This window comes from Epinephelus lanceolatus, chromosome 5, assembly GCF_041903045.1.
Source record: "Epinephelus lanceolatus isolate andai-2023 chromosome 5, ASM4190304v1, whole genome shotgun sequence".
Taxonomy (NCBI): domain Eukaryota; kingdom Metazoa; phylum Chordata; class Actinopteri; order Perciformes; family Serranidae; genus Epinephelus; species Epinephelus lanceolatus.
Genome location: NC_135738.1, coordinates 9,384,919 through 9,403,340, shown reverse-complemented (window position 1 = coordinate 9,403,340; position 18,422 = coordinate 9,384,919). Strand labels below are relative to the sequence as shown.

Sequence of the window (18,422 nt, the reverse complement as noted above, 5' to 3'; positions counted from 1 at the left end):
GAGGAAGACCTCTGCGTTTGAGACGGGAGCGGGCGGTGGGAGGTCCGAGGCTTCCAGTGAGGGGAGAGGGAGAAATATAACAAAATAAGATAAAATAGGAAAAAACTGTCTCCCTCTTTTATTTAATTTTCAGCATTTAATCAAGGCGGAGGCGGGTGGCTGGAGGTCCGAGGCTTCCAGCGAGGGGAGAGGTAGAAACAAACAGCCAATGTGTGTGTGTGTTATGTTCAGGTGTTGTCACATAAATAACAGTGCCCAAGCAATAAACAGAACAGATAATAGGATTTTATTTATTTTTACACTACATTTTCACTGAAAGCTGACCGAATCCGACCCGAGTCTGAATACAGTTTATACATTTTTGACCAAACCCGGAACGACCTGTCAGGACCCATCGGGACCCGTCGGGCTCGGATCAGGTAGCCACACTCTAGTGTGTGTGTCCCTATTGGGGCCTATCTGAATTTCTGTCTTTGAGAGATATTATTTTGTAATATAACTGAATTTTCTATCCATACATATAAATTTTAAATGTATTAAAATTATAAGGCATCTTTGAGTAAACTGCGAGTATCATTTAAGTATAGGCTATCTCGTGGCTGGGCCGAGTGTCCTCTTTTTTGGAAATCAAAATATGGTCACCCTACCGGCATGTCACAGTGGGATCTCATCTAAGTAGAATGCAGCCATCGTTAATGTTATTTAATAGAGCTGTGCTTTTCCTACTGATGCATGTCATGTTTTAGAGGCCGTTTAGACGTATACGGTGATTTTGATAAACGGAGACATCTTCCTTTGTTTGTGCCCTTCGTTTACACGCAAACGGAGATTTCTCTTCTGAAAACGAGTCTTTCTAAAAACTTTGGCCAGAGTGGAGATTTTGGAAAACTCCGGTTGCGCGTTTACATATAAAAGGAGATAAACGGAGTTATAGGCAGCCGACGTCACAGTATGTGCCGGAACTTGCGCCTTTGTCAAAAGTGCAACCTATCAACAGCTAGACAATCTGGAAATCCATCGGTAAAAAAAAAAAAAAAAACAGATTTTTTTTTTCTTCCTGTACATTACAATGTAATTGCAGAATCTGTCTTGAGAGAGAGATTAACAGCTAGATAGATCTACCCTTCGGCAACAACCTCTCTCTAATACATCTAAGACGCTTATCGACAACTTAAAAGATATAGGCTTATGTGAAATATGGAGAACAACATATCCTACCAGGAGAGAATACTCATATTACTCTCAGGTGCATAAATCTTATTCAAGGATTGATTTTTTTTATGATAAATACTGCTCTCATAGACTGTATCTCAGAATGTCAGTATTTACCTAAAATCATATCAGATCATTCCCCTTTGACATTAACCATAAATTTTAAAACCGCTGTAGCACCAACAAGAGTATGGCGTTTCAACACTTTGCTCTTAGCGGATACTAAATTTGTGGAATTTATGAATACACAGATTGATATTTTCCTGGAATCCAATCAGAGAATGGGTTCTTGCCCTATTCTTATTTGGGAAACCTTGAAAGCTTTCTGTTGAGGTTGCATTTTTTCTTACTCCTCACACCTTAAAAAGAAAAGGAATAAAGAATCTCTGGCTCTGGAAAAAGAAATTAAGATGCTAGAAACAAAACATAGCGCTGACAAGGACGACGTCACTCTGCAGCAACTAAATAGGGCAAAGTTAAAGTTGGGTACTATGAACACCCGAGCAGCTGAAATTCTAATTTTGAAATCAAAACAGAGTTATTTGGAGAAAGGTGAAAGTACTGGGAAATTACTTGCATGGCAAATTAAAAAGGCAGAGGAAGATAGAGCAATTCATAGTATTACTGGGCCTGATGGAAACATTAAAAGGGATCCTGTGACCATAAATATGATTTTTAGATCCTTTTATCAAGAGCTCTATCAGTCTGAAAACAATGGCTCGACAGAGAGCATATTTACTTTATTAGATGGAATAGACTGTCCTACGACTTCAGAATTGGACAGAATGGAGTTAGATAAAAACATCTCGCAGGTGGAATTGATAAAAGCCATTGACAAGTTACAAATTGGGAAGTCCCCTGGTAGTGATGGCTTACCTATTGAGTTTTACAGGTGCTTTCGAACCAGGATTTTGAGCCCATTTAAAAATATAATTGATTCAGCTCTCTCAAAAAATGAACTACCTGAGTCCCTTACGCTCACCATTATCACCCTTTTAAAAAAGAAAGACAAGGATCCATTACTCTGTACCTCGATGAGACCAGTGTTGCTTTTGAATACTGATTATAAAATAATCGCTTAGGTACTTGTACAGCGACTAGATACAGTTATACAGGGCCTAATACATCCAGACCAGACAGGGTTTATGGCAGGTAGGTTGTCCTCTGATAACGTTAGAAGATTTTGTAATGTGATTTCACACACTCACAACAACAACTCTCCCATGGTGGTAGTTGAAATAGATGCTGAAAAGGCATTTGACAGAGTTGAATGGTGCTACCTGGTGGATGTACAAAGCCTTTTCAATTTTGGTCCAGTATTTATATCTTGAATCAAACTGCTTTACCAGTCCCCGAAAGCATCTGTAAAAACCAATGGCCAGATCTCTGTCCCTTTTTGCCTGGGTAGAGGCACACGACAGGGGTACCCACTGTCCCCTTACCTGTTTGCGCTCGCGATAGAGCCATTAGCAATTATGATCAGGTCACATAATAGGATATCAGGTATAACTATTGGAGCAGAAGCTCATGTTATATCGTTGTATGCAGATGACATTTTATTATATATATCCCAGCCAGAATATTCATTACCAGCACTATTGGATCTGTTAGGAAAATATGGATCTGTATCTGGCTTTAAGGTGAATTGGGGGGAAACTGAAATAATGCCCATTTCTAATTTTGATAGTAGCTCTCTTCAGAACCAGTTTGAATTGAAATATATAAAATATTTGGGTGTACTGATCTCAAATAATTTAAATGATATGTATAAAATTAATTACACCCCTGCATTGGAAAACATAGAGGAAGATCTTAAACGATGGCAGACTCTCCCAATATCTATTTTGGGCAGTGTAAATGTATTAAAAATGAGTATCTTACCTAGGTTAATTTATTTATTTCAAATGCTCCCCATACAAGTCCCCGAGCACTTTTTCAAGAAAATTCAATCTTTGTTTTCCTCCTTTATTTGAAGTGGTAAAGTTCTGAGAGTTCATATGAATGTTCTGTATCTTCCTCCTGAAGTAGGTGGACTTGGTCTTCCTAATATGAAATTATATTTTTGGGCAGCTCAGCTAAGACCACTGGCACAATGGTTTAAAAAGCCTGGTGTATGGACCAGAATAGAAAATAATGATGTATTACCTCTGGATGTAAAGCATGCCCCTTACTGTGGAATGAAAAACCTTAGGAAAATAACTAGTAACCCAATTATACTTAACTCTGTGATAATATGGAACTGTGCACACAAATTCATTAACTGGAATAAGCCTTTATCGTCGTTCGCTCCAATATGGAAAAATCCTGCACTGCCTTCTATATTTTGTGACAGTGGTTTCAAACAGTGGGCAGAAAAAGGCATATTAACGTTTACTAATTTGTATGATAATGGAGAACTTCTGTCATTTAAACAGCTTCAAGATAAGTATGATATACCTAGCTCACAGTTTTTTCGTTTTTTGCAATTAAGAAGTTTAATTCAGTTGATACAACAAACATTGGAGGAACCGAAATCTTCAGTAATAGAGGAGGTATTAATAAAATCAGAGAAACCAGCTAAATTACTGTCTAGACTTGACCAAGGTTTGATAAAAGCTTTTCCAGATGATACGTCTTCTACTAAGAAAAAATGGGAAGTTGATCTTGAGGAAAATATTGATGAGGAGGAGTGGTTGCAAATCTGGTCAAATGTACATTCTGACACCTACAATTGGAGGCATAAGCTTTTACAATTTAAGATTCTGTATAGGACATACTATACTCCAGTAAAACTACATGCCATGCATTCAGAAATGTCTTTTTTGTGTTGGAGATGTAAAAGACAAAAAGGGTCACTTTTGCATATGCTGTGGTCTTGTGATAAACTCACACACTATTGGAAGGAAATATGTTCTGTTATCTCACTATGTCTAGATCTCAGTTGTATACCCAATCCTCGTCTCTGTTTGCTTGGTAATTTTAATTTTGGTGACTGTTACCAAAAGAAATTCTGCAATCTTGCTTTCATAGCTGCAAAAAAATGCATTGCTGTAAACTGGAAAACCCCTGCCCCTCCAACCCTATCTCAGTGGAAGGCAGAATTGTCGAGCTACATTCCATTTGATTATGTGTACTATAAAATGAAAGGAAAGCTGGATATATACGACAAAATATGGACTTCTTATGTAGCTTGTATTAACAGTTTTTGAATATTTGTTAAAGTGGATTTCTGCCAATACTGAGGTGTGGTTGTTTGTTGGGGTTAGGGCTTGTATGAATTTGGAAATGGATTTGGAAATGGACCAATGCTGTGCTTTATTGTGGCCGTCCTTGCGGTTGTATATTTATGTATAGACATTTTGAATTATCTTTGATACTTGAATCCCTCCTCCCAGTGTTAATCAAAGTCTCTAATATTCTGTTACTTAAGAAGTGTTTTATTAATCCCAAAGGGAAATTCAATTGTTGCAACTTTTTATTTGGTATATTTAGAACTATCTGTATCTGTAGCTGTATCCTTAGCGGTGTCCTGTCTACTGTGTTTGTTTTGTGTTGTCTATCCAATGTTTTGTATTGTGATGTGTCTTACGCACAATTTAAAAATAAAAAAAACTATTATATAAAAAAGAAAAAGTGCGACCTATGTTGCTATGGTGACAATGGATACATGGAAGGCTTGAGCTTCTCGTTACACTGCCACCTACAGGTTTGGCATGCTCTTGTGTATATATACACGGGTAAGTGTAAACGAAGATCTTTTTGAAAACGGAGACGGTGAAATGTCCGTTTATGAAAATAGCCGGCAACGTGTAAACGGCCTCTTAGTATCAGACAGGTAACTGCAGGGCTGATGAGGAAAGTGGGAACAGGTGTGTAGGTGGGCGTGGCAGTCAGGTGAAGGGAGGGAAAGTTATCACTGTGGAATTGTCTGTGATTTCTGTTGTTTCAGCAGAGGAAGAGTATTTAGTCATCTGAACGCATCTGTCTGCGTTCACATTCTGTGTCTGTGTTGTTCATGTCGCACAGACACAAATATGTGTGTGTTTGTGTGTGTGTTGTTCATCTTAATTTAATGTCTATTTGTGCACTTCTTTTATTTTGACGTATTTTATTTTATGCTTATTTTATTATGAGCTGCTGGACAGCTGAATTTTCCTTCGGGGATTTATAAAGTTCTTTCTATTCTATTCTATTGTAGTGTATGTGTCTGTGTGCTGTTCGTGTTGTGTGGACACAAATGTGTATGTGTGTGTGTTACATAGTGCATGTGTCTGTGTGCTGTTCGTGTTGTGTAGACACAAATGTGTATGTGTGTGTGTTACATAGTGCATGTGTCTGTGTGCTGTTTGTGTCGTGTAGACACAAATGTGTGCGTGTCTGTGTGTTGTACATGTTGCATAGACACAAATGTGTGTGTATTTACTACATAGTATGCGTGTCTGTATGTGTGTGTGTGTGTGTGTTAAATAGTGTGTGTCTGTGTTCATGTTGCATAGACACAAATGGCTGTGTTTGCATGTGTGTGTGTGTGTCTGTGTGTCTTAGTTTGTGCGCTTGTGCTACAGTGTGTGTGTTACTTAATGTGTGCATCTATGTGATGTGTGTTTGTGTTGTTCATGTTGCAAAGATACAAACAGGTGTGTGTGTGTCTGAGTGTTGTTCATGTTGCATACACACAAATTGGTGTGTGTGTTTCTGTCACATCGTGTGTGTGTGTGTGTGTGTGTGCGTGTGCATGTGTTGAATCTTGGCAGTGAATTAGGGTGTTTTTCTCATTAACAATTAATCCTTGTTTCTTTTCTCTTGTGTGTGTGTGTGTGTGTGTGTGTGGGGGGGGGGGGGGGGGGGGGGGGGTATGTGGGGGTGTGTGTGTGTTACACCATACTTTCACTGTTTCCAGGAAATCGTCGCAGTATTCCGATTAAGACATGTGGACAACAGGAAGCCTGTTCGTGTGAAAACAATCTGCTGGGACACTGTGTGTGTTTGTGTGTGTGCGTACTACGATGGTGTACAGATGAATGTTGTCAGTGATATAATGAAATCTGTAAAGCAGAGACATGTAGAGCTGCAGTTTGATCAACATGGCTGCACACACACACACACACACACACAGCAGGTAGGAGCCCACATGGCCCCAGCCCTGCAGACAGATGGCTCTGGATGAATGACCTGCACATAAAACCAGTGAGGGAGTGGCATCAGACTCTACAGACAGACAGTCAGACAGACAGACAGTCAGACAGAGAGGACGGCTGAGACAGAAACAAGTGGATGCAGAGGACAGTCAGCTGCAGCCATGGGGAGCAGAAAAATGTCCTTTTTTGAGACATGGAGGAGCAAGACGGAGAGAGGAGAACTTCTGCAGAGAGCCAGTCAGCTGAGACTTCTTCCTTCACAGCTGTAAGTCTGATTCTTAGTGATCAATAACATCCATTACTTCAATGGAAATATAACCAGAGCACATGCTACTGCAGGAGAACACTCAGGAGACAACAGTCCTTAAAGTGGTCAAAAGAAAATGTATATTAATGGCTGCTGGGTGAATGTTATCAGTTGGTGTTGTGTTCAGATGCAGAAGGAGAAGATGGAATCATAATTTAATCTTAATGCATTCAACATAAAAACAAACATCCAATTCCAGAAACTCCCTTGCTGCTGTACCCAGTCATGAGGTAAAATTACTCTAAATACTAACAAATAAAAGACGACTCACCAAACAACCAGTGAAGGGTGAAGTGCTGTCATCCTTAGATTTAGGAGGATCTTGAGGTTGTGTTTTAGGCAGTTCATTTCTGTGAGTCAGACTCCGCACTCAGAGGTGTGATGGCATACCCTTCACAGAGTGTGGGGCTGCAATTACCTATTTCACATTTTGAACCATTTCCTCTATCCACTATGGGGCGCTGGAGAATGCACTAATGATACATCATGTTTTTGTACATCAAATATAGACCACAGCATGTAAATTTCAGGGAAATCAAAAGATGAGTGTCTGATAAGGCGTGCTTCCTGTCGCCACTAGGTGGCGCTATGACTATCACGGAATATTGTCACATAGATGTGTTCAGGGTGGGACTATTATGAATCATGTAAAGTCTGGTGGACATCCGACCATTTACTCCAAAGACACAGCAATTTTGTATCTCATGGCGAGACATCTAAATTCAACACTCTGCAGTGGGCGTGCCCTTCAATGTGAGAGAGATCTTGTAATAACTTTTGATCACAATTTAGTCAAGCTCACACAAACCAAGTTTGAAGTCAATCTGATTAATTCTGTAGAAGTCTGTTAAAATACAACACGTGGGAAATGCCAAAAATGACCAAGGAATTCAAAATGGCCGACTTCCTGTTGGGTTCAGGAAATAGGTCCAAGGGGCTTTTTTGTGCATCTGGGCATGATACATGTGTGTACCGATTTTCATGCATGTCGGTGAAACATGCCACAGAGGCTGCTCCTTAAAGGGGCGAGGCCAAGCCATTTTGTCCCGCCCACTGACAAAAGCCATATCACACGTAAATTTACATAACAACTCATACGCACGCAAAAATTGGCGCGTTTTCAAATATGTTTAAACCCCCAAAACGCCAATTTACTTCTAGGAAAAATAATGATAATTCCTTTAGTTTCAACAGGGCCTTCGCCCGCCAATGGTCGGTGCTCGGGCCCTAGAAATGTGAACTATTAAGTTAGTAACCCGAGACCAGTGTTTTTTAAGGTCAGAGTCTATTTCTGTCACATTTAGTGAAGAGTAATCTGCACAGACAGATGTTTTAATCACACACATATCCTGCTGTGTATGTGTGTTTAATTTATTAACCATATCTACATTGATTGATCAGCTCCCAGTCCGTCTGTGAGCGGCAGATTCCCCTCACTCACTATGATGTGCTGGCAAATAAAATCATTGACCCAATAAATACAAACTCTGTTGATTTTTTTCCATGGAGCTGACATGAAAACTATTTAGGTTCAGTAAAGTCTGCTATCAGTCACCCTGGTGAAGACAGATGACCGGCCGCTGTTCTTTCAACTCTGTGGGAGCTGCTGCTGTATAGTGTATTCACATTCTGTGATTATTTCTCTGTGAAGTAGTTGTTATTGTTAGAGATGTGGCTCGCCATTACTGCACTAGTATCATTCACTATTTCCCCACAGGGAGCAGTTGCTAGGTGACAGTGCAGTTCGGGCAGAGCTGCAGAATACCAGGATTGCGTCTCTGCTGCCCCCTGTTGGTACAGAGGTCTTCAGACGATTGACACCAGCTTCACTGGAGGAGATACAACAACGGCATGAAGCGGAGGAGAAGGAGCGACTGAAGAAGAAGAAGAAGAACGAAAAGGTTCAAAATACCTTTCAGTTGTCAATTATAAGAATCAGATGGTGTTTATATTCTAACCAGCTCACAAGTCAAAACTTTTGACCAGTTGCTGACCAAAGTGACCTGCTGCAGGCTTACAAATGTCTGAAGAAGAAAAACCTCAAAATTAAACCTGCGAGCAGCGATCAATACCTTCCAGCATGTCTGTGGTGCTGACAGGACAATGGTCCTTTAGTAATTTCTACGGCCGCAGCACAACTTAGATGATAATGCCAGTGTGGAGTGCGTGACACTAGAAAAAATGGATTGCAAATGTATTACCATTTCCTGTGTCCACTACCTGGTGCAATTTATGTCATGTTGCTGTATATCAGATGTAGACACACCATGTACATTTCATGCAACTCGGATATTCTTTAATGTCACATAAGGTTGACTTCCTGTTGTCAGTAGGTGGTGCTATGACTCAGAGTCAGTGCTGGTCTGTAGATGTCCTCAGAAATTTGGGGCTGATATGACAATGTAAAGTAAAGTTACAACAGCTTCCTGTGTCATGTTGAAACAACGCAATTCACTGTTTCGCCATGGTAACAGCTTTACAATAAAGCATCGTCAAGGTCTTCAGGCTTTTCTGAACACATTTGAGGAGGATGTGGTCAACCAGCTAAGAGCAGTACATCAAAGTATGACACATGTCATTCCCTGGTGTCAGTAGATGCAGCTATGACTATAACTCAACACTGGCATGTAGATGTTTTCAGACTCTTATCAGATTTGACCCAATCTGGAAATCCATCAGTTAAAACAAAACAAAACAAAAAAATTTCTTCCTTTACCTCTGGAGGCACTCCCCATAGTTTTTCGACTAACAGAAGTGCAGGGGCCTCGGGGGTCGCTCACCCCCTTCACTTCCGGCGGTGCCCCCAGGGAATCGCCTTGTTGTTTACAAATACTTCCAGGTAGAAAACCAGCAGAGTTTAGCTATATATCTATATCTATATCTATATCTATATATATATATATATATATCACATTTTTCACATCATTATATCACCGTTTAGACTAATCTGATGTTTGTTAAGTCTATAAACACAATGACTGAACAAACATTACTATTTCTGTGTGCACGTTTTGTAATTAATAACATGGTTATCGTAGATTAGCTGGGCTAACTGTTAGCTGTTAGCCCCATTAGCGGTGTCTGTAATAACTCAGTAACTCAATAAACGGTCCGTGAAAAAAATATTTTTCCAGCGGATATCTTAGTTACAACATTATTGAGCTAGCAATCAGTTTTGTGTTGCTATGTGTGGTATTTATTCAGTTGTGGGAAATCACAATGTCTAGAAAGCATCAGTGGCTGCAGCTGACAGGAACAGTTAGCAAAGCTAACATCAGGACGTCATCTGTTAAAAGCCTCCCGTTGTCGGTTACGACATGAAACTACTCCAGTTAGCTCAATAATGTTGTAACTAAGACATCCGCCAGAAAAAATATTTTTTTCACGTTGATGGCCTTTTGGGTGGGGCGGTCGCCATGGACGCGGAGCTTGCTGTTTCTGTAGGTACACATTTCCTGGGGACACCTGCACGTCTCTGCCCTGCCCCCTTCATTGTGATTGGCTAAAGCGCAGCATCGTTCAAACTCAACTGCTCTGTGCAGTGTGTTCATATGCAGGTTTTTGGGAGACACAGGCAATGTGAAACGGCACAACAGTCTGCAGTTGTCACTGTTAGTTCTTCCATGACGGTTTGGTGTGTATGGGCCATTATACCTGTCTGCACATGACACATACACGGTTTACACAAAAGCCAGATCCTCCTCTCTGTTTGTCTCTCTCTGTCGTTGACAGGTGGCAAAGAGTGACCTGCCCAAACCAGCCAGTGACCTGAAGGCAGGGAAGCAACTCCCATTCTTCTATGGGGACCCGCCCCCTGAGCTTCTGAACACCCCACTGGAGGAGCTGGATCCCTACTACCAGTCAAAGAAGGTCTCTTTCTTTCATTCAAAACAGACTTCTGAAACATGTCATCACTTTAAAACCAGGTTTATAAGATATTCTCATTAAAGTATGAAAACCTGATAAGGCAATTTTCAGAAGGTTTGTGAGCTGTTGCAGAGGGTCGGGGTCACAGACACAACACCACAGTTAAAGATAGACTGTTCTGTTTGCAAACAGTTTCACCAGTGAAAGTGAAAGTCAACCCCAGCTTTGTCCATTTGATGTTTCGCTTCTCTATAATTGTGGTTACTGCTGGATGAGTCTATACATTTGTATTTTGTTTATTTTTTAATCCTACAAAGTATATTTTTGACGAAATTTACTCCTCACTGACCATAAGAGACAGGAGTCACTCTGACACCTGTGTGTCTCTCTGCAGACGTTCATCGTGCTCGGTAAAGGAAACATCATCCACAGGTTTAATGCTGAGTCGGCCTGTTACCTGTTGAGTCCATTCAACCTGCTGAGGACCGCCGCCATCAAGATCCACATTCACTTATATCCTTTATGATGTCACACTCTGCTCCTCCCTAGCCCAGTAACACCATCCTGATGCCTCGAGCTCAACATTCTGTTTTCGCTCTCAGTATCAGTGTGGCCCCGCTGCTACCCCAAACACTTTCAGTGGGCGGGAGTTCTCGCCTTGACAGACAAACACCTTCAGCAAATCAGCGTAACAAAACACCAGGGAGCAATCTCTTGTTCTTGTATTATTGTTTCTGCAATAACTTCACTTATTGCTGTGTTTACTCCTGCACAATGTGATTTTGCCAAGCAGGACATGCTCCTGGATCAACATCCCACATCACATTCCTGGACCAACATTGCAATCAACCAATCACAGCCCTCTGACATCATCAGTGTGCTGCTCCTATGCTTCTTTTAAAATTTCTTTGTGCTCCTTCAGAGCTAAGCTAATTTTCCAAATTCAAGTTAGTACAAATAAACAAAATCCTCAGTAACATTAAACAAAACCTTTATAAGCTACGACGTTGTTAATGAGTTAGCTTCCTAAGCAGGTAGGCTATGCTAACTAGCTTGCCAATAGGCTTTGTTCACTAACAAAGATTGTGAATATAATTTTCCAGTTGCAAATACCTTTTTATAGCCTATAAAAAAACTCTTGCAAAAATAGTTTAAAATAGGCATTGAAAAAGGAGGGAAAATGTGTCCAGGTCTTTGAAACTGCAAAATGACATTATCTTTACTCTTAATGTTATTAAACAATATTTTAGCCTACTGGTAAGCTTACTCGTTAGCATAGCCAACCTACTTTGTAAGCTAACTTGCTAACCCTGCAGTAGCAGGTTTTTGTTTGATGTCACTGAGGATTTTGTTCATTTGTACTAACTTAAATGTGGAAATTAGCTTAGCTCTGAAGAAGTGCATAGGAATTTTAAAAGAAGCACAGGAGCAGCACACTGATGATGTCAGAGGGCTGTGATTGGTTGATTGCAAAGTTGGTCCCGGAAGGCGATGTGGGATGTTGATCCAGGGGCATGTCCTACTTGGCAAAATTATGTTGTGCATCGGGCGCTTGTTGCGTCGAGAGCTGCCATTACTGTTCAGCAAGTGGCCTGCATTTTGCGTCATCAGCTACTAAGCAGTCCCTGATTGGCTGCTTACGTTGTCAACTACAGTGCAGATCCCTGATTGGTCCAGATTGGATTATAATTTCTGGAAAGTGTTGGGGTCCGCTCATAATTCCGACATCCCATTATTCCGACATCCCATTGTTCTGAAAATGACCCATTGTTCCGAAATCTCAATGTTTCTACATCCCATTGTTCCGACCATATTAAACCCATTGTTACGAAGTCCTGTTGTTCCGAAATCTAATTTTTCATTGTTACAAAATAACTGTTTCATGGTTAAGGTCTAGTTAGGTTTATGCACAAGAACTATTTGGTTAAGGTTAGGAAAAGATCATGGTTTGGGTTAAAATTATAACTTTCAACATCGTTTCTACTTCCTCAAAACAGGGCGACCGTGGTCGTCATGGCAACAGTAAACAACACGACAACACGGTCTCTTGCTGCTTTCCCTTGCTGCTTGCTTTTTCAACTTTTTGCATCGCAACATTGAGATTTCGGAACAACGGGACTTCGGAACAATGGGTTTAATATGGTCGGACCAATGGGATGTCGAAGCATTGAGATTTCGGAACAATGGGTAATTTTCGTAATAATGGGATGTCGAAATAATGGGATGTCGGAATTATTACATGGCACCAAAGTGTTTGGGGTGGCACCGAGTCCAGACTGACACAGAGAGCGAAACAGAATGTTTGGCTTAAGATAGTCTTGCCAGGTAAGCTCCTCCCTGATTGGTTAGTGAAACCATCAGACCCTCCTATAGTCCTTTCATTATGTCTCTGTTGTCTGGTTTGGGTATACTGCTCTTTATGTATCACTGCTCCTGCTGACAGTCACACTGTTTGTTTAACATGTTAGTGACTTTTTCCTTAAAACCAAAACGTTATTCCGTTTGTTCATCCTGGTGACGGTTCTGACCAACTGTGTGTTCATGACGATGAGTAATCCTCCAGAATGGAGAGAGACTGCGGAGTGAGTAAACACTCACACACAACACACACATTGGGCCTCATGCAGGTAGCGATACTACCCATAGATTTCTGGGATTCACTAATGTTTTCGGATTTTTGCTCTTTTCTTCAATTCAATTACGAAGTTCCAGAGCACTCTGACCAAGCTAAGAGGAAAACATCTCGTTTTCACAGTCCACAAATTGTTTGTCTAACGCAAGGAAACACAGGTTTTAATCTGAGGAACATGAAAAAAGCCTGAATATAATCAAATTTAGATTGTTATGATTTGTGTAGTTATAATGAATGGATTATTACATTTGTGGGTAGTAGGGAAGTAAATACTGCTATGGTTGGTCCATTGATCCCTGTAAATTCAGTTACTGTGTGTCCCTTTGCTGACCAGGGCCACGGCCCCTTTCGCAAAGCTTCCTTGTACTGGGAGTTGCTCCTAGTGACAAAATTCTATGAACATTCTTAGAATTGTGTCATTTTCTTAGAATTCCCCCTTCAAGTTAAGACTAGGTCCTCCATAAAGATAAGAGTTATTCCTAAAGACTCTTAAACCTTAAAAGAGCTCCTAAGATGAAAAACTTAGCAGGCTCACAAAGGGGCGTGTCTGTGACAACCAATCACATCTGTTTTAAGAAGAATAAGAATTCATCACACCTAGCAGTGGGGTCAACCACACCTCCTCACCAAGGTAAAAGTTTCTGTCCCTTCCTTGCTTGGTGTTCTCTGAACTTTCCTAAATCACTCCTAAGCTAGGACTCCTTACTAAAGTTTGTCACTGAGAGTTTTCTCAGAATGTTTCTGAATACGGCCCCTGACGTTTAGTGGAGTAGAAGTAGAAAGTTGCATGAGATAAAGATATTCAAGTACAGTAACAGTACCTTGAATGTGTACTTTAGTGCAGTACTTGAGTAAATGCGCTCAGTTATACGTCAGGGGCCATTTTCACAAACATTATGAGAACACGCTCAGAGAGCTTCTAACTTTGCCTAAAAAAGTTTAGTAAGGAGACTTAACTTAGGAGTGATTAAAAAAAGTTCTCAGAGCAACTCTGACCAAGGAAGGGACAGAGACTTTTACCTTAGTGAGGAGGTGTGGTTGACCTTGTTACAAGGTGTGATGAATTCTTTTAACAGATGTGATTGGTTGTCACGGAGCCTTTGTGAGCCTGCAAGGTGTGGACACCCAGTGGAAATGAGATAAACTGCTGACTGTGAAAGTGTTGTCATTGTTAATGTGATCACTCTGCTGATAGAGCTGATAGATTAGGGCTGGCTCAGGCTTGCCCTGTACCAGCCCCTAGTTAGGCTGACTTAGGCCTAGTCTGCCGGAGGACCCCCCTATAATACACCGGGCACCTTCTCTCCTCTCTCTCTCTCTCTCTCTCTCTCTCTCTCTCTCGTATTCTATTACTGCATCTTGCTAACTCTGCCATTCTGGATGTCACTAACTCGGCTTCTTCTCCGGAGCCTTTGTGCTCCACTGTCTCTCAGATTAACTCGTATTGCAGCGGTGCCTGGACAGCGTGACGTGTGTGGTTATGCTGCTGCCGTGGTCCTGCCAGATGCCTCCTGCTGTTGCTGCTGTTATCATTAGTCATTAGTCATACTTCTACTTATTATACACATATGACTATTGTCACACATGTATACTGCCAGATATTAATACATACTTTCAACATATTGTACCACAGTAGCCAGAACTATAACTATAATATTATTACTTTCATTAATGTTGTTGTAAGCTACTGTCATTACCTGCATCTCTCTCTCTCTCTCTCTCTCTCTCTCTCTCTCTCTCTCTCATTGTGTCATACGGATTACTGTTAATTCATTATGCTGATCTGTTCTGTACGACATCTATTGCACGTCTGTCCGTCCTGGAAGAGGGATCCCTCCTCAGTTGCTCTTCCTGAGGTTTCTACCGTTTTTTTCCCCATTAAAGGGGTTTTTTGGGGAGTTTTTCCTTATCCGCTGTGAGGGTCATAAGGACAGAGGGATGTCGTATGCTGTAAAGCCCTGTGAGGCAAATTGTGATTTGTGATATTGGGCTTTATAAATAAAATTGATTGATTGATTGATTGATTGATTGATAGAAGGTTGAGACAGACACAAGTCATCACTGCTGCACTGTTGTGTTTTTACAGTTTTCCAAAAATCTTAGTGTTGTGATCATTTTGTTTTTGGCCTTACAGCTTTATTGCATTGGGCAGGAAATGTGTGCGTACCCCTAATGAGATCAACCGCAAACATTATTCCTGCACAATCTAATTAGGGACCTCGGCCGAAGGACGAAGTCCCTCTTGATTTTTGTAGCATGTAATTTCCTCACTGTCATCCAGTGTTTGCAGAATAATTTCTCTTCGTGTTTCCACCATTTTCTCATCTAATTAAGAAACTGTTAAAAGTACTCCTCCCTGCTCCTAACAGTTTTTCACCTTAGGAGTTCTCTTGAGGGCTAAGCTGCTTTGTGAGTAACATTTATCTTTACAAATACCTAGTCCGAACTTTAAGTAGAAACTTTTAGAAAACATCATAATAGCAGATTAAAGGTCATTTAAGTTCAATTCAGCTTGAACTGTGACCTCTGTGAAAAGTTTCAGCTCTGACTTGAATCTCTGTCCTCAGGAAGTGAAACACTCTTTTGTCTGTGATGAAGTCTCACAAGACTATAAAATCCTATTTAAAATTAGTTAGCGCCCGTTAGCACCCCCTACAGGCTGCAGTATTCATCACAGCCACAATCTGAACAAACAACATCCTGGGCCTGGTTGTTCAGAAATAATCTGATCAGATTTTGGTGATTGGATTTGATCAAATCTTCATAATGGGTTGTTCATAAGAAAAAAAAAGATTCTGAATTCAAATAAGATCATGTAATCCAGTCTTGGTTTTGATCCGGATCAAACCTTCAGTGTGTGTTGTTCAAAGCATTTTGGTAGGATTGGGATTTTGATCCAAGAAATCAGGATTATCCTGATCCTAGAATGCTGGATTTAGGGTGGATTTTAGGAACAAAGTGTAATAAAACTTTCAAATTGTTCAATTAAATGTACAATTATTTCAACACATTCTCACTCCAACCTCGTCACTTAACGACATTTTGGTCATAAACATCCACGTCCGCATACAATGTGCAAGGTACCCTGGGTGTGTTGGTTGTTTTTCTGGGACACCATGTCAAGTTCTGCCTATTACATGCATTGTCTTCTTTCAAAATACATTTCTGTTTTTACAGGAAATTTACTGTTTACATACAGTCTCTTTCAAAATAAATGCACTATGTTGGTAGCAACTGGTTAATCAATTATTAAAATAATTCCTGAATAAACATAAATTGATATTTTTGTTGTAATGGTGTTATATTTGAAATGACTCTCATTGATTACTGTTGTTTTTAAGTATTTCAGTGTTTTTGTTTTTGTTTTTGTTTTTGTTTTCAAACAGACATGTGTTCACAGCCATCTACACGCTTGAAGTCCTCATAAAGATGATGTCCAGAGGCCTCTGTTTCGGAAGCTTCACTTTCCTCAGAGACCCCTGGAACTGGCTAGACATCCTGGTCGTCCTCACAGGGTAATGTAATATCTCTTACCTCTTCTATGTCTCTTTGTATCTTTTAATTTTTTTCTGCATCTCTTTGTATCTCTTCATCTCTTTCACATCTCTTTGTATCTCTTCATCTCTTCTATGTCTCTATCTCTATCTCTTTGTCTCTTTTACACCTTTTCATATCTCTTCATCCCTTTCACATCTCTTTGTATCTTTTCATCTCTTTTTACCTCTTTTTATCTCTCCATGTCTTCTATGTCTTTGTATCTGTTGTATCTGTATCTGTTATCTGTTTTATGTCTCTCTGTATCTTTTCATATCTTTTACATCTCTTTGTATCTCTTCAACTTTTTACACCTCTCGGTGTTTTTTCACTTGTATAATACCTCTTTGTATCTCTACATCTCTTTGTATCTTCATCTCTTTATGCGTCTTTATCTCTTTGTATCTCTTCATCTCTTTTGCGCCTCTTCGTATCTCTTCATGTTTTCTACGTCTGTGTCTGTGTATATCTTTACCTCTTTCATGTCTTTTTGTATTTCTACATCTCTTTTTATCTCTTTGTATCTCTTAAAGTTTTTACACCTCTTGGTATCGTTCATCTGTTTAACACCTCTTCATATCACTGCATCTCTTTTACATCTCTTTGCATCGCTTCATCTCTGTCACGTCTCCTTGTAGATCTTCATCTCTTTCACGCCTCCTCATATCTCTTCTTGTTTTCTGTCTCTGTGTATGTCTTGACTATAACTTAATAGAACTATATATAACTATATTAGTATAACTATATGAATTTGTATATGATAATATGACTGTATATAACTTTAAGAATAAAACTATGACTATACATTCATTCATTCTCTGTAACCACTGGTAAAGGGTTATGAGGGGGAGCTGGAGCCTATCCCAGCTGACATTGGGCAAGAGGCGGAGTTCACCCTGGACAGGTCACCAGAGCTGACACATAGAGACAGACAACCATTCACACTCACATTCACACCTATGGCCAATTTAGAGTCACCAATTAACCTGCTTGTGTTTGGACTGTGGGAGGAAGCTGGAGCACCTGGCGATAACTCACGCTTACACAGGGAGAACATGTGAACTCTTCACAGAAGGGCTCCCCTTCCCCAGGGTTTGAGGTTGCTGTGAGGTGATAGTGGTAACCACTGTGCCACCATGACTATACATAACTATATGAATATAACTTTACGACTATATAGAACTGTATGACTCTATGAAATCATACAGCTATTTATAACTATATGACCATATATAATTGCACAAATTTATATGTAGCTGACAGATATACATACAAGTCTGATGCCAAAGAAGTTGAGATGCCATGTAAAGTGTAAATGAAAACAGAATGCAGTGATTTGGAAATCTTATTTGACCTATATTTAATTGAATAGTGATACGCCACAAAGACATATTTAATGTACAGTATATGCATGCATTCTAAATTTGATGCCTGTATTGAGTTACAAAAAAGTTGGGACAGAGGCAACAAAAAACTGGGAAAGTTGTGAAATGTTAACAAAACATCTTAAACATTTCACAGGTAACAGAGTCAAGTATGATGACTGGGTATGAAAGGGGCATCCTCTAAAGACTCAATTATTCACAAGCAAGGATGGTCATTTACTGAGAAACTGTGTGGACAAATAGGCCAACAGATTAAGAACAACATTTCTCAATGTACAGTTTCAAGGAATTCATGGATCTCACCTTCTGCAATCCGAATATCACCCAATGATTCAGGCAATCTGGAGAAATCTCTGCATGTGAGAGGC

At 40.1% G+C, this 18,422-nt stretch overlaps 1 protein-coding gene across 4 annotated transcripts in view; it reads left to right on the top strand.

Moving 5' to 3' along the window:
• Positions 1-6,340: 6,340 nt before the first annotated feature.
• Positions 6,341-18,422, top strand: part of LOC117261970 (sodium channel protein type 4 subunit alpha B-like) — a 43,597-nt gene continuing 31,515 nt past the window's right edge. For all 4 annotated transcript variants that reach the window (XM_078167681.1, XM_078167679.1, XM_078167680.1 and 1 more), the window contains exons 1-6: positions 6,341-6,594; positions 8,354-8,537; positions 10,369-10,506; positions 10,898-11,016; positions 12,996-13,085; positions 16,522-16,650. In XM_078167681.1, coding sequence (XP_078023807.1) covers positions 6,491-6,594; positions 8,354-8,537; positions 10,369-10,506; positions 10,898-11,016; positions 12,996-13,085; positions 16,522-16,650 — 764 coding nt within the window. In that variant the 5' untranslated portion in view covers positions 6,341-6,490. The remainder of the gene's footprint in view (positions 6,595-8,353; positions 8,538-10,368; positions 10,507-10,897; positions 11,017-12,995; positions 13,086-16,521; positions 16,651-18,422) is intronic.